The sequence below is a fragment of the Lycorma delicatula genome, chromosome 10 (assembly GCF_047948215.1).
Source record: "Lycorma delicatula isolate Av1 chromosome 10, ASM4794821v1, whole genome shotgun sequence".
NCBI lineage: Eukaryota > Metazoa > Arthropoda > Insecta > Hemiptera > Fulgoridae > Lycorma > Lycorma delicatula.
This window is the reverse complement of record NC_134464.1, coordinates 38,840,436-38,863,133: the sequence shown is the minus strand read 5'-3', so window position 1 is coordinate 38,863,133 and position 22,698 is coordinate 38,840,436. Positions and strand designations below refer to the sequence as shown.

The window sequence follows — 22,698 nt, the reverse complement described above, 5'->3', positions numbered from 1 at the left end:
GTAGACAACAACATTAAATTAGTAAAAGAAATTCTTGGTTATTTATTTATACAATTTAAAATTTGTTTTATTTATATAGTAATGATATTGCTAAGATTTGAATTGTAGTGAACATTTCGGATGGCATAATAAACCTACGGTTTAAATTTCATAATGATTGGTGCAGTTTTCGCGTTTACCGGGACAAACGAGAAATTATCAAGCGGTTATCGAAACTTCGAAATATCGACATCCAATTTGCAAAGGCTAATAAGCATTACATGAGTTAATGAGATATTTTCAAACATAGTTACAAAAAAAAAAAAAAAAAAAAACATCTTAGAATCAACAAGACAACAGAATTATAGTAAGATTACAATGCAATATTGATTTGAGAAAGGATCTGATTATGTAACAGTTTCAATTTTAAATAAATCTAAAATATCTTCCAACCAATTTATTTAAAATCTTCCTTTTAAATGATATTACTCTAGTGATTAAATTTTTAAAAATTAATTTTAATTAAATAAACAAATCTTCTGAATATCATTAATTTATATTATTTAAATATATATTTAATATTTATTAATTAACGCCATCAAAATGTTTAATTTATTTTATAAAATTTACGTACTTCGAGGGATATCTCTAAAGTAAAGACCGCTGGGAAATTTCTCTCCTTAAGGTTGGCGAACCTGTGTCGTTAATGGCCTCGCTAGTAATTTACACACTGCATTGTTGTCTGTAAGTTGTCGCGTTGTAGTATCTTACATTACACGTGAGTTATTACGTTATAAAATTAATAGGAAAATCGATGTTGCCGCCGACTGTAAAATACGTGGAGTTATTCGTTTTTTAAACCTACAAAACGTTAAGCCGGCTGAAATTCATAGGCAGTTGGTTATTGTGTACGATGATAATGCAATGAATGAAAGAAACGTCCGAAAATCGTGTGAAAGGTTTAGAAATAACAGAATTAATTTGCATGGTGAAGAATGTTTGGGAAGGCCTACGATAATCACCGAGGACTTATTGAAACGCGTCGATGATGAAATCAGAAAAGACGTCGCTCAACGATTTCCGACCAGGCTCTTCTTTTTCCTGATATTTCAGGAGCTGTTACATTGTTCATGACTATTTAGGATTCAGAAAGGTTTGTGCAGGTTGGGTGCCACACGTCTTAACGGAACGTCTCAAAAAAATCCGAATGGGATCTGCTTTGAAATTTTTGATACGCTTCACAGAAAAAGGTGATGAGTTTCTTAATTCAGTGGTTACCGGCGACGAAACGTGGATTTCGTATTATACACCAGAGAGAAAACGATATTCAAGTGAATGGCGTCATCCTCAATCACCAATCAGACTGACGAAGGTCAAGCCACAGCCATTTGAACACAAAATGATGGCTACAGTCTTTTAGTATCGGTTTGGCATACTGCTGATTAATTTCATCCCACGTGGAACGGCTATAAATGCAGAAGCCTACTGCGATACTCTACGTAAGTTACGGCACGCCATTCAATATCGGCGATGTGGGCGGCTGACCGACGGCATCATCCTGCTGCACAATATTGCACGTCCACTTGTTGCGGGACCGATACGTGATTTACTGAGAACATTTGGGTGGGAAATTTATGATCACTCACCATATAGTTCGGACTTAGCTCCTTCTGATTGTCATTTGTTTGGGAAATTGAAAGAACTTTCGAGCGGTAAGCAATTCGCGGGTGACGATGAACTTAAAAATGCTGTTAATCAGTAGCTACATGGACTGCAGAAGAATACGATGAAGATGTATTGAAGCTGGTGTATCGTCGCTACGAAAAATGTCTTATATCATATGGCGATTATATACCGAAGTAGTACATGGTATGTAGTTTAAGAGAAATAAAAAATATTAATAAAGTTTTCAGAATAAATTGCTTTACAATGAAACGGTCTTTACTTTAGAGATAACATCTCGTAATTATTTTTTTTTTTTACTTTGCAGCTAAGCACTATGATCCAAGCAAACATTATTTGTTTTTCTTTTCTTCAATATTATTTCTTTCTTTCCGCGTGTTTGGTCTTTCTATCTTCCAACCAATTCAATTTGGCGTGATTCTTTTCTTTCCACATCGATTCAGGCTACTTTGTCTGAATAGCTTTTTATTATTCATTTCTTTTTTTCTATTTTGGATAGAAATGAACGATAAAATGATATGAAATGAATAATAATTGGGTTCTGTAATTATTTGTCCATTTGTTGCAAGTACCCATGGTTGCTCTACTGTTTCCAGAATTTAATGAATATTTATTAATTTAGTTTCTATTCGACCATTCTGTACACATAACATTTTGGATAATAAAACACAAAATGTTCAAGATATAGTCTTTTTTTACGCTTCTATGCTTCTCGTGAACTTTAAAATTTACCTTTGAACAAAAAAAATGTATTTTTCTTTAAAATTAAGATATATGTAAAATTTAGATAAATATATATTAAAACAACTGTAATATTTTTGGACAATCCGTAAAATTTAAACAAAATTCGACTGCCAAGAAAGTTTTATCATCAACCGAGTTAGAAATTATTTCTAAACATACACACATATACAGTCATCCTGTAATGAATCTGAATCATTAAGTCTAATGCAGCGTACTTACTCATGTTTAAAAGGCTTTTGACTATGACAAAATAATTCATTAAAAAGTATATAAAAATAATTTACGATTAATTTAACACCCTAGATTATATTTGTAAAAGTTATTAATGTCAACAAATGAAATACATATATACAAATACACCTACATACAAAAAAATATGCAACATCAAACATCTTTAAAATAAACTTAAAAAAAGTAAACCCGACTTTAAAACCAGTTAAAAAATAATATTATTTCAATTTTTTTTTTTTAATTTTGACTTCAAATAAAATCGAATCATAAAGAAGAATAAAAAACAAAATATTTTTTACTTATTAATTTATTTTATTAAAATTTTGTTATTTTTATTTAAAATATCTAAAAAAAAATTGTCAATTTGAAATAAAAAGTATTTCACAAGAAATAGAAAGATGGAAAATTAATTATTTTTTTAATTGTAAAATAAAACTGTAAAAACGATCTTAAAATAGATTATTTACAAGAATGAGTAAAGGCTTCTCTTTGGAATCTAATAATATATTTTATTTTTGTACCTTAATTTTTCCAGTCAAAAAACCTGATGAATTTTCAAGTATTTTTCTTTTTTTCTTTTTATAATCCCATCGCCAATTAGTCATAAGCAACTTATTAATGAAATGTAATTGTACCGGTAAGAGTGTAGTCTTAAACAAACTGAGGCTGACCATTCCTGTGACGTGTAGTTGATTGAAACCCAACCATCATAGAAAATTCTTAAAATATCAGTAGTATTATATTAAATGTTTTATATGTATTTACCCTAAAATAATCAAATAGTAATCGATAACAATGAAACATAACCTTAAATTATTTAAGTAAAAAGAATAAAATTGTTTTAGAAAATATATCATTTTAATTATTATAAAAATAATTAGTACTGATGCTATGATACACATCACCAGTTAAAAATGAAGATCTAATCGGCTGTCGTTTTGTAACACCTTCGAGATTTTTTTAAGGAACCATTCACATGTTTAATAACTATCACGTATGACCTTACATATATATATATATATATCTTATAAAAATTACACCAAAAAATAAAATACATAAAAAAATAAATAAATAACCGGATGTTTAGTTTAAGTATTTTCAGTTTTGTATTTCTATACTGTTTACGCGGAGTTATCTACAACCAACTGGCGCCGTTTCTCCGTTCCCAGTCGACATGTCAGTCTGTCATAACAATCACCTCCATTTTTCTAGTTAAAATCGGCTCTTCAACCTCATCTAGCCATTTTCATGTTGGACATCCTTTATATTTTCTAGATCTTAGAATCTATTCCAACAACATTTTATTAAGCCGATCGTATCCCATTCTATTAAGATGGACAAACCAAATAAATTGTCATTTTTACCTCTAACCTATGACATCTGTAATGAGATCCATACTCTCTTTTTCTTTTTTTTTTCTATTTAGTCTCCGGAACCATCGTAAGGTATTACTTCAGAGGATGATATGTATGAATGTAAATGAAGTTAGTCTTGTTCAGGTCGACCATTCCTGAGATGCGTGGTTAATTGAAATCCAACCACCAAAGAACACCGGTTTCCACGATCTATTATTCAAATCCGTATAAAAGTAACTACTAGGATTTGAACCTTAAAACTCTCGACATCGAAATCAGCTTATTTGCGATGACGAGTTCACCACTACACCAACCCGGTGGGTTGAGATCCATACTCTGTTTTACATTATTGTTTCTCAACTGGTCCAGTAGTGTATATCTGCAAGTACGCCTAAGAAAAATCCGTTTCAGATGCGAGTAGTTTCAACTTCTTGAAATAAGAATTCAAACTTCTAAAAGAACACTTTCAGTAATCAACATGTAAAGCCGTTTTTTATTTTTTATTTTCTTACGTTCCTATTCCAAAGCAGATTGTACATAGTCCTTGTGACCATCTTACCTTTATCCAGTTCATCTTTACTTTATTCATTTACCTCATTCGAACTCTCTCCAAACTAGTTAAACCAAAAACAAGTTTCTTGACCCTAATTATCCCTTTAATTTTTTAATATGAAATTAATAATACAAATTATTAATTTCATTCTTTCCAACGACCAAATAATCACTTTTTGCCATTAAAACTTGATATGCAATACTTTTCTTTCAATTTCCTCATCATATAATACTAATCAACTTTATCCTTTTCTGGTAATATCTGGATATTAGCGAAGAAATTGATGGAAAATCTATCGTCACCAACCCAATGCTATATTACAGATCTTTTTAAGCCAAAATTTCTTAGCACTTTTTCTAAAAAATAATAATAAAGGGGTGAAAAAAAGGTGTATATTGTTGTCTCAGTCCTTTAATCGCATCTAACTGCTGCGATAATTCCATTCCGATCTTTACTCTTGACTTATTATGGTAGTACATATAGCTTTAACCGACTAAGAACTAATATCAAAATATTATCTTTCAATAATTACATAATTAAAATTGGATCATTTCCTTTTTTTAAATCAATAAATACGACTTACGTTTCATTAGAGGTTATTTATTTCTTTTTCAATATTAATTTAAGTGTAAAAATATTATAAACAATTAATCTACCTACTGGTATATAAATTAGTTTGAAATTAATAATTACTTAAAACAAATTTTACATTATTTAAAATATAAAAATCCTGTATTATAATTGATTTTTATTATACTCTAAGTCAATAGATATGCAAGAAGAAAACATAACCATGAAAATCCGGTTGATCGGTTTATATTTCCGTTGTATTATGTCATACAATTCTAAGGCAGAACAGTATTTTTTTTTTAAACCTCAGCCTGTTCTCAGTAGGTTCCTTAGAATCTAGATGTAAAAACCGTATATTTAAGCTCATTAAAACAAAATTATTAACTTTTAATATTTTTCTCTCATTATGGTAAAGATATCTTGATTAATTAAGGAATATGTTTATAATTACCTAATAATTAACAGACTAATCTTTGTGTCATGAAAATACATTGAATATTAGAATACACAATATATCCAAGCTATATAGAATATAATCAAATAAATATATGAAAATTTATTTATTATTTTCTTTGAATTTTAATAAATATTTACAAAAATAAAATCTGTTTCGCAAAACAGCTTCTGCTGTGGTTTCTTTATACCAAGGGATTATAACTAACACATTTGCCATAATTTTAAAGTAAGCAAAAATAAAGGAAAAAAGCTTTATAACATCTATATATAATGATGGGGACGAATTCACTTCATAGTTATATAAATAAACAAGATCGTTCCTAAAAGAAGGTAAATCATAATCAATGAATAAAGGAGTAAATACAATTTATCTTGGAACAATCGTAAACCTTTTTCTAGAAAGATAAACCAGATTTTTCTCCTTTTTCGTTTACCTAAAGAAAAAATGCGAAAGAACTCAGTTTTTTCTCTTGCTATTCTTTGCCACATAAAATATAGTTCCATTATAATAATAATAATTATTATTATTATTGATCATCCCCTCCCTTTTTGTGTGATCTCTTCTCCAAATGGTTAAAAGAACCAGGCAGCTACAAAAAGGAAAAAAATAAAAACACAGTAGAACAGCAAAGATATCTTGATATACTGTGAAATAACAAACAGAAACATTATCGTATGAAAGAAATTCCTAAAAGTTGGAAGACGTTAGTCCTGAACACTAAAAATACAAAATGAAATTCTGGATACAGAGAGTTGAAGACAAAAACACATAATATATTAACTAAAACAGATTTCCTTTATATTTCTGGAAAATTCGAGAAAAATCAAGAAGTCAATTCGATTCCACAAACGAGACACTGGATTGACAAATTTATCATAAGGTGAGATCGAGTAGTTTTGCAGAATTCAAGGACATTTGGTTGCGAGAATCCGAATGAGGAACTCACAAAGAAAGAGTAGCAGGTTTTTTTTTGGAGCGAAAAACGCTTTCGCTTTATCATCGTCCGGAACAAAACTACAACAAAAAATCTCTCTTCTCAGATATCAAAAATATTAATAAAGTAAGATTAAAACTATGATGAAAACTTTGATAATAGTAAGAATAAAATTAAAATAATAAAAGAAACGTAACCATTACGATAAAATATACAGCACGAACAATAAAATAAATCAAAATTTATCGTTTGTTAACATTCAATTTTATGAAGTATATTGAAACTTTGTATAAGTAACAATATCCAGTCTAGTACATGCTTATAAATAATTAGGATGCGGCGAATGTTCCTCAGCAATTTAAATTTATGACGTAAGGTAGCATAAGATATGTAATCTACAAGGATGTGGCGCACAGTTAAGCTGCAGTCGCATTGTACGCATAACGTGCGTTTTCTGCTCACATCAGGTACCCGTGAATAGCTCTGATATATCCCAATTGCAATCGGCACAGGACCACTTCCTCTCGGCGAATTTTTCTTCATGAAGAATTCCATGGCAACACAGTATCTTTGATGTGACGGAGTTTATTATCTACTGTAGCAGTCCAATCACCTTACCACTTTGCTTTAAGAGTGTATTTTACGCAATTAATAAAGTCGGAAATAGTAACACGAGTGGTGAAGGACTGTTGACTACATATGTATCTTTAGCAGCGGAAATCGCACGATCGTTACCCGGAATTCACACGTGACTAGGAATTCAGAAGAAATTAATATGTTTGTTGCGGTGGTTCTACTCAACGATTGCATTATAAATTTGGGTGATAATAGGATGTCTCTAATGCAAATCTTGTAAAGCTTGAAGTGTACTACACGAGTCGCTACAAATAACGGTATTTGGGGTTAATGATATAAAAGGCCTTATTGATAGCATATAGTTCAGCAGAAAAGACACTTAATATTAGGTAGACCAAACATATGTTCTTTGGTGGTTGGGTTTCAATTAACCACACATCTCAGGATTGGTCGAACTGAGAATGTACAAGGCTACACTTCATTTACACTCATACATTTCATCCTCATTCATCCTCTGAAGTATTATCTAAACGGTAGTTATTGGAGGCTAAACAAGAAAAGAAGACCAAACATATAAGTTCTGTCGTTAACAACAAATGCGTATCCAACAGTATCATTTTGTTTCGACCCATCTGTGTGTACTACTGCGTCTGACATTGTCTTGGAAAGAGATTGGTAAAACATTTACTGAAAGACAAAACGAGATGTTGATTTTTATTGTATATGGTTAGATAAAAATTAAAATTTATGGGGTTGATTCTTTACGGAAGATATAAACAGGAATAAGTTGGAAAATTAGAAGGTATCTAAATATAAAATTTGCAGTAAACTCTGGGTACGAACACCTACAGGTGCTGTAAAATGTAGATGGTCCTGATACCTTTGTAAATGAGGATTCGCAAGGACTGCGTTAAAAACCGTTGATTCGGTTGTCCTTTAAGTGGGGCAGAGTAAGATACTAGAAGCCTCATCTATTCCTAGGTCCCATCTATTTCAAAGTGATGGTTCACCTCAATCAACAAATATGCTTGTAACAGGGCTTGATCTAAAGGCACCTTTAGCAAGACGAAGGAAAGCATGATGTACAGCATCCAGCATCTTAAGAGCGGTATGAAGCGCTGAAGAGTTGGCGATACAACCGTAACCTAAACAGGAACAAACTAAGGAATAATAAAAACGTAATACCATCATCGCTCGGCTCCCCACTTGGTGTTGCTAAGGACTCGTAGCATATCTAAAATTTTTAACCATCTCGCTTTTAAATGTTTTTGTTTGATCCACGAAAGACGACTATGAAAAGCAAACCTAAAAATTTATTGTCAGAAGAGATAGCAATTGAATTTCCGTTGAAAGGACTTGTGAGCTAGAAGTTCCTATTTCCTACTAACTACTGTAAGAAGATCGAACAGATGACAAGTTAAGTACTAGATCTTAAAAGTTGAATTTAAACCGCAAACAAGACAGAAAATTATTCTGAACTTTTTCTATTTTATCACATGTGTAACCTCACTTTCTCTTTCAAATACACTTGTTTTATTCAAGAAGGCTACACATCAAAACCTTTTAAAAACCAAACGTGCTCGAGGATAACGAAAAGATCTCGCCAGCCATTTAATATCATAATAATAATAATAATATATAAAACATAGAGGTCAAATTGAGAACTTTCTCACCTCTTGTTCAATTAAAAAAAAAGAGGTGGGTAAGCTAAGCTTATAATTTTGTAACAAGTCACGAGTTCAAATCCCAGTAATTTTTTAATGTGAGATACAATAATAAATTAATCAGGGTATCGGGTTATTTCTAATAAACAAACAAGAAATTAAAAAACCATATGATTAATACATTTTTCCTTTGAAAAAAAAAATTGATTACATGCAATATATATAATTAATGCAGTTTCTGAGTCAAGACAGACAGACAGACAGACAGCTGGTGGTCTTTTGCTATTACATTGAATGTTTATTAAAAGATGTTAAGTCAGTTAAAAAAAAGAAAAAAATTTTTTTTTTAAAGACTGGAATCTGTAAACTTCCTAAGTTGGATGAATGCCAGATAGATTTTAGTAAAAGATAGCCTACATATACGAAATATATTTACTTAGTGTGTACAATAGTTAACAGTTCAGTTTCAAATGCTTGGTTGCAACAAAACTACTGTTAAATAGAACTATAGTTTAAAAGTAAGACAGAATAAGTAACTCGCTCATTGGACACCTTGAATGAGATTAACCACAGTAGCTATGTACGTACTGTTATATTGTACTAGCCAAAATATCTTGGACATGTATAGCCGGACTTACGAAATAAAAGTTCAAATAATAACAATAAAGTAACCTAATTTTAATTTAGATTGTAAGTTGTAATCGTCTAAACAGTAAATTGAATTCTCCAACTGAATATTCAAATTTATTTTTATTAAATTTATAATTTTATCACATATATAAATTTCTATTGTTTTCAATCAATTGATTTATTGAAAGGATGGTTACACTTTCATATTCGACTATCAATGTAAATGATGTTTTAACCCTGAAGTATAGAACACCTGCACCAATTTTCATTAACTAAAAAATAAAAAATTGATGTGGGCCCCACATGACTTCTTTGTACGCCTATTAAATTACATACACACATTTTTTTTTAAATGAAAAGTACATAAAATTTTATTTCATTAATAACTTCAAATATGTTTCATAATATATATATATTTTTTTTTATTATTGAGTTATTATTTGTCGTAATTTTTTTTTTATAATCAGATTATAAACTAATAATCAGATTTATTAACTATTAATAAATCAATATATTTAAATTTAAAAAAGAAATATTAAAAAAAAAGGAGATGAAATCTGATTTGAACCGATATGCCTTCCCCTTGTAAGATCCAAATATTTCATTAATTAAAATTTTATTTGGCTATAACTATGGGACCAATTAAAATAAGTACCACTTATGATATATCGTTGAAAAGCTCTCAATGAGGACTTATTACTGCAGTTAAGAAAAAATCCAAAATCCAATTTCTTTTAGATTTTGGGCTTTTTCGGACACTTTTGGTTCAGTTGTTTGCAATCAAAAAGGAGTTGCAAAGCTAGATGTTACAAAAGTCCTAAATTCAAAAATTTCAACATCCTACAACTAATAGTTTTTGAGTTATGCGAGATACATTCGTACGTACGTACAGTTGTCACGCCGAAACGAGTGAAAATGGATTCAGGGATGATCAAAACGGATATTTCCGTTGAAATCTAAAAACCGAAATTTTTCGTCGATCGCAATACTTCCTTTACTTCGTACAAGGAAGTAAAAAGTAGTAAACTTATTCATCTTGTTCGTATAAATTTCACTTAAATATTGGAAAAGCAATACTAGACAACATTTTTTCAAATTTTTTTTAATTGCATCAAATAAGATGTTTAGAAAGAATAGTAAGATTTTCTGTCCATTTTTCGTCCGTTTACTTCAATAAAAATCAAGTTTTTATAAATTTTTTTTACTGGCTGTATTTACATTAATTTTCAGAATTAAATTCTGTACAAGTTTTGTTACTAAATCTTCCGCATTTATTAATCATTAAACAAAGCTATTGTGCTACAAACCTAAAAAAAAACTTTTTTCGACACTGGATTTTGTGTTTTACGTCGGATATCTTAAGAACTACTGGAGTTACAGTTCTGGAACCTATTTTACCCTATTTTCCAGCTCAAATTCATAAGAAACCATCAATTTTACTCCTTAATTTAGGTTTAAAAAATTACAGTAGGACTTCTTTTTATTAGAAGAGCTGAAATGCCGACGAAATCTTTCGCTAGCCGTAACTCGAAAAAAAGTGTTTCCAGATCTATGTTTATTTGAATCTTTTTCATTATTTTCACCAGTAGAACCTGTCCTGAAAGGTTCTCCGTTTCTTCTTGCAACATTCTGTATATGAATAGTGAAATTTTAAATATACATATATAAAGATAATTTATTTAAAATATTATTTACATTATACTGTAATTATAGGATTAAGTGAATGAATGAGGAGATGAGAAGGGGCAAGCTTAAGAAATAACTCCAGATCAAGAGCTGTAGACGCAAATTGTTAACGAGGACAAAATCTGTATGTAGTTCAAATACCCGTGAAAGTAGGTAGGTAGGTAAGTATATTATATACCGTAACGAAAATAGTTTTAAACGACCGATATCAGATATAGTCACCCCTAAAATTAACTAACCACTCTCAACATAATAAGTATATCAAGTCAGGCTTATTAAGAAAAATAAGAAGTGAACTGGTTTCCCTTTAGATAAATATACTTTCATATATCAACCTCACCGAAATTTTTTTAACATTACAAATAATATCTAAACTCTGTTCAACGAACAGAATAGTTCATCGTATACTCTTTTAAATTGGGAAACAAGTTTATAAAAATTTTAGTTAAAATCTAAACCTAGTTACAATTTTCAGTGCTAAACAACCATCATTAGTAGACAAGGAAGAAAAAGAATATTTATAAAAATAATTAAATAAATGGTTTAATATTTTATATGAAAACAGAATGGCTGCCCAATACTCAAATTAAAAACAAAGAAATTAAAGTATCAGAAAATAAAACAATCAAAAGAGTAATTAAATTCAAATATTTAAAAGTAATAACAGTACCAGAGAATAAAGCAATGAAAACTAGTGTACAAAAATGGAAACAGCGTAACATTTAATTGAAAACTTATACAACAAAAAATCAATATCAAGAAAATCCAAATTTAGACACTATAAAACAGTAATCCTTCCAGTAATCGTGTACGGTTTAGAAACACTAAAAACATTCTTTAGCAAAACATAGGCAGAATAAAGAATTTTTAGAAAAATATATGGTCCGAAATATAAGGATGGATTGTACCGATTAAGAAAAGCTGAAGAGTTGTAATAAGAAATAAAAAAAATTGCAACAACAATCAACAAAAGAAGAATAAAATTTAAATCCGCATCTATTTAGAAAGAACAGTAAGAAACTGACAAACAACATTTATAATTTTATTAATGACATAAAGACAAAAAACAAATTGGTACAAACAGATCGAAAAAGATCTCTAGGAACTAAAAAAGACAAAGAGATGCACTTAGGAAATTAGTTGATAAATCTAAGTTTCAAGAAAAAAAGTCCCTTCCAGCACGCCGGAAGGCGAAAGTAGATTTCATCGATCCTAAGTAGGAGATAAAAAAGATTTCCATCTTAAAGTTAAGAAAAACTTCAAATTTACTCAATACGACAATGGTTACATGTGAAAAAGAGTTTCATATGTTTAGCATACGACAAGCCCCCATCTTCTTACAATTCCAGCAATATTTTGGTCATTCCTTGCCATAAGAGTTGGTCATATCAAAAATTGTTACATACAAAAGTTATAGGTAATTTAGAGACCTAACGACCACTTTAAACCGATTCGATACTGTACCTATTAAGGGAAGTATGATTATTTTTGTCTTCGAAATTCAATTTTTGCAAATTTTCCCCCTGAGCCAATGGTAGGTGATATCAAAAAAGTACTTAGAAAAATTTTATATTCTTATCCAAAGAATCGTAGGAACTTTAAACGAATTCAATATTTTACTTAATAAGAAAGTTATAGCGATATTTTGTTTTTTTCGAAAAAGCCTTCCCATTTACACCCCGATGGTCCGATTTTTCCCATTATGAACTCAACCGAGATTTTGGGTCATTACATTTTTTGTATCAATTTGAAGGTGATTGGCGTAAAATTACGGCAGTTATCGTGACCACAAAAAAGTGAAATATATATATAAAAGTATATACAAACGTTTGAACTGACTAGTTTTGTGGTCTGACGGATGTGAATCGCAAAAATATGTCGAAATTTTCTGGAAGTGGAATCATGGTAACCATTAAAATAGGTAACTTTCTTGTGAAATTTATCTGATACTAGGAAAAGAGAAAATAGCTCTAAGTGTAAGTGTAAAATTTTGTTTATGTGCACCCAAAAAAAATTGACAAACAAAATAAGAACAGAGTTAGTGTTCCGTAAGTTCTGTTTATTCGTCAAATTATATATGTATTTTTTTATTTATTTATCATTTCTTACGACTGATGATGATTGCTTGATAATAGAAATGACTATCAACGTTTAAATATTAAGTAAATACAGTATAGTATTAGTAATACAGTATATTAAGTATAGTATCTGAGCGTAATGTTTTTTTTTTTTTTTTTTTTTTTGTTTTTTTTCTAATTTATTTTAACAATTGATAAAATAGCTCCTTTCTGCTTACTATTAGTCTCGATTTAAACCAATTTTGATTCTTCTACTCAAGGCTTTTCATCCTTCACAACCATAAGTAATATTATGACTTATAGCATAAAACAAAAAATTAATAACGTTCAACCATTTCTATAAAGAATAATGCCTTGCATACATTGCCTTTATTATAAGAAGATAATAAAAATATTAAAAAATTTTAAATCAGTAATTACGAACATTAGTTACTACAGATTGTTCGGAAAGTTGCTATGCACTGGAATTATAGAAGTGTAATGACAAAACTTTTTTAATTATTACTTTGTATTTTTATTTCACTATTTTATAGAAACTGATATTACAATAACTGAAATAGTTGAAGAACTGGAAGATGTTGAAATAACCTCCACCAATCAATACAACACTGCACACGTTTCAATTTGTTTTCAAACACTTTAAACAGCTGATGTATTGAAATGTTTCTTATGTATGCTATCATTGCGGTTTTTAGTTCGGCAATCGTCCATGGTCTGTTGCGATACATTGCTTGTTTTGCTGTTCTCCATAGAAAGTAATGTGATTGTACACATCACAAACGATTGTACAGGTCACAAACCCCTCGAAATGATGCGTTTACCAAAAAATTTCGTAAAAAGTCATTGACCTGTTAAATGAATGCCCTGTGGCGCCATCTTGTTGGAACCATCCGTATGATTGATTTCCACTTGTGTTAACTGACTAATGAACTTTATTAAAACAGCATAACAACGATTACTATTAACTGTATTTTCAAAAAGGTTTGGACCCAAAATGCGCGTTCTACTCACACCGACTCAGTTTCCAATTTTCGCTTCGTGTAATTCATTGGGGTTAGTTATCGACCACAGTTGTGTATTTTGTGAATGTACCCTCCCATACTTCATCTGCAAAAAAGCGAAATGTCAAGAATATCAATGAAACATTGGTCGATAAAACGTTTAAACCATTGACAATAATTTAGTCTTACATGATCTGTAGGTTTCAGTTCTTGAACACACTTTATTTTGTAGGGAAAAAGTTTCAGTTCTTTTCTTACAGCTTTATATGCGGTAGAAATTCCAATATCTTGCTGCTGTGCTAACTTACGTTGATACATTGACACACTTACATATTGACTTTTATGGACTTTCGGCCGTAGCATCCGAAATATGAAATACAGCTTCTGCTCGTTTAGTTTAGGTGGTCTTCCACTTAGATCAACGTCTTCAACATAGCCCGTTGCCCGAAATTTTTCGATAAGAGTTCCAACTGCATTGCGGTGAGAAACAGGAGTGTTTGGAAACTTTTCAGAAAACTTGTGCTTCACTAAATCAGTAAACTTTCACCTTCGAAAACAACACGAAATGAAGCATGTTCAGTCACAACTCAACAACTGGCATCTTAGTTTATTACTGAGCACTGCCTAACAAACTCACAGGGCAATCAACCTAACGCCGAAAGAAGAGAACGCATCACATAATTCTAAAGCATACTGCAACGACTTTCCGGACGCACTGTATAACGAAAGAAGGTGTCAGTTTCATAGTTTATGTAACTCTAACTACAAGGGCTTTTCCGTCGAGAGACTGCTTTGTAGAAGGAAAATTAAGTGTAACGATAAAGTACATAAATAAGCAAGTAAAAAAATAGTTGTACTTTTTTTTCACTTTCTCCCTGGCCGGATCCCGCAGTTAAGTACAGCCCAGGGGAGTGTCCTATACTCTAACGAGCTCCCCGTCTCGGCCCACCGGTCGGATCTTACTTTTCGTCCGCCTCAAACCCCCAGAGTAGGATCCACTAGGCTCGGCTATACCGTCCCTGGTCCCTACTCCGGAAACCGGGACTCGGCCCTTGAGCCAATGCCGCTAACGGGGACATTTCGAGTAGGGCATCCCCGCCGGTACTCGGCCTTTTTCGCTTGGAGTTTCGAGAGTCTCTGTGCCTCATCGCTACCGCCCACTCGTGCAAGCACGAGCAAACGGTAGCTCCGCAGAGGGCTGTCCCTCATCCCCTAACCCAAAATCCTTCTCCTGAAGAACCGGTAACTGTATTTACCTAACCTCTTGGCTGTTTGTAACCAAAATTAAATAGCACCAATCGCTATTCTAAAAATTATCGTACAAAATTTCATAAAAATCGGGTAATCCAATCTGATGATACCAATAAAAATGATAACCGAAAAAAAGAGGCTTATTATCCCTCGCTCTTTAATGAAACTGCCAAAATAAATAATCAAAGTGACATACTAATTTAATGGAATCGTATAATTAACAAGAATTTGACTTTGAATCTAGTAATGACCAAAAAAATGTATTTTTTGCCTCCATCCCTTTATGGAGGTTTAAATAAAACTAAAACTACCAGAAAGTATCTTAGTTAACTAACTGGCATTAAATTTTATGAGAAATTTACCTACCTATTTGAGTAAAATTTAAGCTAGATAAGGTTATGTTAAATTACTATTAGCAGTATCTTTGATAATTAAAGTATTATAATCATTATCTTAAATTACTCATTCATAAAAATCATCGTGCCAAATTTCACCCATTTTTTCCCAGAGCGCACAACGAGAGTCGTTTGCGACTAGTATGCGGTATACTAGGTGCGAAATTAAACTAAAATAAAAACAATATTAATAATCTAACATAAAACAATAAAGTTGCTGAACTTCAAAAAGCAAGAAACGTATTAGTTTTAATCAAATATTTAAATCCAAATGTACGCCCATAAAAAATCGTAAGACATTACACATTATCGATACATTGTTGCGTATATATCTCATGTTAGTCCCTACCTTAAACTTCCGACGCAATGCCGCATAACAAACGCATTCCACAAGGATGTGGTGCACTGTTAGTTGGCAGCAGTCGTAAATTTCAACCGGATCGACCATCCATTCTAGATATATCAAACAAAAAACAAGCCAATTCACATACATAAGTATATAGAGCCTTCCAGAATCTTTCAATGCTAGATCTTTATTTTTTAGTAGACATAAAAATTTGAAAAAACCCTAACATACAAAATTTGATCCAATCAGCATACTTTTCCTTTTATATTGTATAGCTACACATCACAACTTATAACATATAGGGAAATAAAAATGGAAACACTGTTGATGATCTGAGATGAGATATAATTTCCAAAACTAATAAAGCAATTATTAAGAATAAGAAGAAGTTCCACGTTATGTAATCTAAGGAATAATAAATAATCATATAATCTAACAAAAGAAAAAAAAATATATAGTTTCCCATTGTCTTTTATATCGAATAAAAATATTATATTATATATATTAAGATTATAAACCAAATAAAATGAAATTAATAATCTGTCACAAAAATATAATTTTCACTCTATCTAAAAGAGAAATTTAATATATTGAACAACATTACTTTCAGAGAAAATAAATTAAAAAATTAGGCGGTTAATTAATTGGAAGAAGAATAATGCATGATGTTATACTTATTATGATTATTATTTACTATTATAAAAAAATTTACAATTAATTTAATATTATAATAAAAATGATACTTATTGTGAATAGATTATTTACAGAAAATCAATGAAAATTCTTTAGAGAGATCAGCTACTGAAAACAAATAAAAGAAAAAAGATCATACGTTAAAATTAAATAAACAATTATGACTTGAATATTAGTTAATTCAATAAGTAAAATATTTTAATTTTTATGAACAAGATATTTATTTACTTTTAAATACTACTGTTTAAATATTAAATCATCTCATAACTAAATATTAAAATTCTTATTTTAATATTAACAACGAAATTTACTCTTATAATTACAAAATATTATATTACGGAATAAACATAGTATAACATACCCTTGTTACAATTAATGGTGTACCAACATCACAACCTCCGGTAATTCGAATTCCCCAAGGTCGTTTAACGTGATCTCTTCTTAATTCAACAGTAAAACTTCTCGATTTTAATTCACTCATATTATTATTATTATATTATCTATACTATTCTTATTTAATCTGTAACCTAAATAAAAATAATATAAATAATTTTAAAATAAAGAAATTAAAAGATTTACGTCTGTAGGACTTCAAGCAATCTTATTACAATATAATAGTTTAATTTCTATTATATATATATTTACAGTATAATATATATGTATAATTTTTTTTTCTTCAAAATTATCAACCATTAAATGAATCACTTTCAAAATATTGTAACTATTTTACAAAATAGTTACAAATAAATATTTTTAAATATTCAAATTATGGGGGTTAAAATAAGACCAAAAACTATTTTAGCTACCTAAGGAGGATTAAATTATGTGAAAAAAGTTGCCTAACCTATAAGAAACATTTTGAGATATGGAGCACATGAGTGTTGTATAGAAATTATTGTGCCAAATTTCATACAAATCGGTCCATCTATTCTGGAGGAGATATCAAGCAAAAAAATAGGCCAATATACGAGGTCTGTAAATAAAGTAATGAGACTGGATCACAAAAACGTTTTATTTACAATCAAATTTTATATGGACTCATCTTCGAAATAGTTCCCTTGGGAAACCGCACAACGCTTCAAACGGTTTTCGCACTCTTCAAAGCAGTGTTGAAACTCAAAAACCGAAATATCCTTCAAATGGTCAGTTACATCTATTTTTACGTTTTCTACTGATCCAAAATGGTATACTTCGAGATGGATTATTAAAATCGGGAACAAGAAAAAATTCGCAGGAATTCAAGTCAAGTGAATAACGTGCTTGAGGAACTACCACCTTACCACCTTTACCAGAAACTCATTAATTGAGTTAAGGAAACTCATTAATGTGTCAAGGTGCAATGTCATGATGCAGCATCCAGTTTTCTTTGATGGCTGGTCTCACGCGGGCAGCTCTTTTCTTTCAAGAATTTCTCGGTAAACATATTGATTTACAGTCCGTCCTGTAGGCAAAAACTCCTTATGGACAATGCCATTATTATCGAAGAAACAAATTTGCATGGTTTTGATTTGCTCATTTTTACTTTTTTGGGAAGTGGTGAGTTTGAAAATGCTTTACATCACCTAAAAACTTGGACTCGTGACAAAGCGTCATCTCCATACATCCTTTTCAATTTTGAAAAAAATTCAATAGCATTCTCACCGAGTTTATCACAAAACTAGATTGCACAACGTTGCTCATAATTAGTTCCTCATTTTTGTAACGCACAATAAAAACTCGTTTCACAAAAAGTTTGTTTACGTCTCACGTGGCAACAATAGAATAAAAATGTTAATACCTAATATAAATCAGCTGTTCATATAACCATAGTTTTACTAGTAACTTTACAGTGTTGCCACTTTGGTTGCCAAAAAAAAAATAATAGTCTCATTACTTTATCTACAGACCTCGTACATTATAAATAAGTAGTTTACATAGATACCCATGAAGGATGTAGTGCATCCTGAATGAAAATTAAAAGGCAAAACCATATAAAAAGTTTTTTTTTTAATTCTTTGTAAAGTTATTTAACACAAAATTAACGTAAACTGCAATACTGAAAATAAATTGAATTTTTTTTATTTTTAACATTATCTTCTGTTTGTATTTTTATTATACGTAATAACGAGGCCCGACTTCATCTAATCCCTCATTCCAATGACTTTTTTATTTAATTTACCGTAAGTTAGTGATTATTCTTTTCCTCGGATAAGCCTATAAGCGATGTCTATATCACGAATACCCCAACTAAATTACATAAATAAACATTAAATAAGGAAATAATTAAGGATCAAAAAATATCCTTTTATATTAAGACATATTTAATTTTACTCGGTATTAAAATTTTGTAGAAATCTAGCGAAAAGGATGTTCCATATACATTGTAGTAAAATATAATCTTAAAAAAATAATGTTTTTTAGCTTAAAATTTCTTAATAACATTTTTAAAGCTTAAAAAGAATTCACTAATATCTGGGTTTTTATTTAATTACGTACGATAAAAATAATTGTGTTATATCAAGTTTTAACTTTTTTTAATTTTTAGTAAAGCAAGTACACAGTTTACTTTAAAGAATCCATACAAAAGATAAACTATAAATTTTTAATATAATACTACTTTACAAAGATATTTTTATTTTATTAAATAAAATTAAAAAAACTTTGGGATTTATAAGAGAAAGAGAGACAAAAAAATAATAAGCTAAAAGTAGTAAAGAACAAAAATATCTTCAGGTCTTACAAAATAAAATTAAATCAGTTGCCAACCATTTAGCATAAGAAAACGTCTGATACTAGTATACTCAGATGTCGTTTAAAAAGCTTTAGTATTAGAAACATAAGTCGTACGAGTAAAAGTTATATATATATAACATTGTAAAAAAAAGACTTATGTTAACCGATTACCCATAGTAATAAAATTCAAAATAAACATTTTTTAATAAATAATCCTTAAAGAAATTTTAAAAAAAACTTTTTTGTTTAAAAAACAAAAACGTTTAAGATATTCTTTTAATTTGAATACAGCTATAATCAATGAGCTAATATTTGGCATCTGTTACAAATTGAGCAATAAAATTTTAGACACTCCTAAAATTATAAATAAATAATTGCTAAACGTTTTACCATGGATAAATATATATATATTTTTTTTAGATCTATTTCAATAAAATTTTATAAATTATTTGAATTATCCGATTGGATATTATGTACGATTAAATTTGAGATTAAATATCTCAGAATTTCATAAAATACTGGGTGATTCAAAAAGGACTTCACAAATTTAAAAGCATATAAAAATTTATTGAGATAACTAACAGATTTAGTTGAGATCTTATTTCATAGCAATTACACCAAATTTTGACTCAGTTCATTAGTGCCGAATTTGACCTACAGGGTTGTCACTAGTGTTTTAAAAATTGATAAATTTACTGGTGTGAAAAGTGCTCGCTGTGTATTTTACGATTTGCGGTTAGCAACTACAGTTCAACTAATTTTCGTAGAGATTGCGGTAGGGAGCCTTCTAGTAGGCATACAACTTACACTTGGGCCCAAACCTTCCTTGAGATAGGTTGTTCTTCTTCCAGACAGAATGGCCCATTTTTCTTCCAGAAAGCAACCGTAAATGGTATCGTTTAGCTGGACACGCTTCAAAATTTTGTAATTCCTCAATTAGACGATGATGGCCGAGATGGACGTTATTACTATCAGCAAGACGACCACCTGGAAGTACGAGATTTTCTTGATGGTCGATTCTCAGGTCGGTGAGTTGGTGATGAAGGTCAAGTTGGATGGCCGTGTCGCTCCTCAGATTTCACTCCGCTAGATTTTCTCTTAAAGATCGGGTTTTCTTACTGTTCTTGTTGAGTTAAAACTTCGAATAACGCCACAGCTGCAGAGGTAACGCCCGACTTTCTGGTTACAGTTTGGAATGAAATCGACATCAAGTGGGATGTGTTTCATTATACTCGTAAATGGAAGCTATACTGAACTAAAGTGATTGTTGGGTGACAAACTTGATGTGTATTTTTTATGAAATGAGTCCTCAACCGAAGTAAGTAATCTCAATAAATTTTTATATGCTTTTAAATTTGTGAAGTACTTTTTGAATCACTCGGTATACATAAAAATGTTTAGTTAAACTGTTCTATCAGTACGAAAGTCATGGCTACGGTTTTTGTTTTAGGATTCTCGTGGTTCGGTGACAATCTGGAAAAAGACATTACTACATCGGGGAGTATTAAGCTTTACTATTGAACCGGTAAAGGATGCTACTTAGGATAAACATCCACTTATGGCAAAAAAACTCATGATAATGTGCCTGTATTATCCACTTCTCGTGCTGTTGCTGCATGATCTAAGCTTCGAAATGCTTTAACATGTACCATATTTGTCTGCCAGCGATTACTTTCTCTTCTGAAACCTTAAGAAATGATTCACTGGACGAATATTCACTTCAAATGATGAAGTCAAAGCTGAGACAACCGCTTATTTTACTGAGATGTACAAATATTGAGAGTATTAAAAAGTTTGAAAGTTTTTCATCAAAATAATTGAGTTATAATATGACTACGGTGAAAAAAAGATTATGATTTTTGAAATGTCTTGTGCTTTCTTTGGGATGTCAAGAACTTTTCGATCGACTTTCATAAATTACGATGAGCAAATCTTTTTATTAGAAATGTATTAATGTTTAAATGATTTGGTGAGAAGGAAGCTAAATACTACCAGAATTTTGTTCCAACCAACTTTCATACTGCGAAAAATTTATTTACTTTTTTTTTCAAAATAATTATTCTCTCCTTTTAAATTAAAAAAAAAATAACTTAATATAAAATCTGTTCATAAAAATTTCAGTTTAATATTTTAGTTAATAAGGAAGATAACATGTGAATTGTAATTGTAGATGTATTACGTCTTCACAAAAAAAAAGTCTTTCTGCTTTAAAAGTAAGTAATTTCAGATAATTTAAAAAAAAAAATTATTATAACGAATAATGCTTTAAAATCAGAAATAATCTGAAGAATTTTGCAAGTTACAAACAGCTAAAAAAAATTAGACCTTCAAAATTAAAATTTTCGCTTGGATTTAACAAAACGTAAAATCTTAAACATTTTTAATCATGAAATTGGATTTTTAAGTAAAGAATATGAAAATCTGACATCCTATTACCGAAATATTTCTCTTAAAATTCTCTCGTATATAATGTTGACTTAGATAAGGAGAAATTACTGTTGTTTGAAATAATCTCAAGTTTACAAGAAATGATTTGAAAATTTGTTCATTGCTTAAAAGCTTACTTCTTTTATATAATAATTACATTTTCCTAACCTATTTATACCATATTTTAAAAAACAAAAATTGAGATTTAAAAAAAAAATCGTTTATTTAAAAGTGTTCTGATTCTAAGGTGGGGATATGCCTTAAAAAATTCAATGGTGCAATAAATTTTTGGGCCTGCTTCTATTTCCCAAAAATTCTAAACCCTTAATATCCTTATAATAATAAAAATTGAAATTTCACGATGTACCTCTCTTTAAAAAAATGAATTCTACAAGAATGATAAATTAAAAAACGTAATATTTTTTTAAATTGGTAGATTGTGGTGGCAACACTGATGTTTTTTTAGTTTTTCAAACGTCATTTGTTTTCAGTAGTTTATGATAAATAATCATGGAACGCTACATGCCTCAACAACATTTACAAATCATAAAGATTTATTATCAAAATATGGAATCGGTTATAGCTAAGTATCGTGCTATTCGGAATATTTATGGTATGCATAATCTGCCAAACAAAAGAACAATTCATAATTTGGTTAAAAAATTCGAAGAGAATTATCCGTTATTATTATTTGTCCGTTATTGTTAATTATCCGTTATCCATTATTATTTGT

General features: G+C 30.0%; 1 protein-coding gene across 13 annotated transcripts in view; it reads right to left on the bottom strand.

The window, feature by feature from the left end:
- The window catches only part of Zasp66 (PDZ_signaling and DUF4749 domain-containing protein Zasp66), a 232,438-nt gene that overhangs the window by 166,952 nt on the left and 42,788 nt on the right, over positions 1-22,698 (bottom strand). For 12 of the 13 annotated variants that reach the window (XM_075377118.1, XM_075377126.1, XM_075377124.1 and 9 more), the window contains exon 2: positions 17,188-17,353. The exons of the other annotated variant lie outside the window; for it this stretch is intronic. In XM_075377118.1, the coding sequence (XP_075233233.1) occupies positions 17,188-17,307 (120 nt within the window). In that variant the 5' untranslated portion in view covers positions 17,308-17,353. The remainder of the gene's footprint in view (positions 1-17,187; positions 17,354-22,698) is intronic. 13 annotated transcript variants of the gene reach the window in all.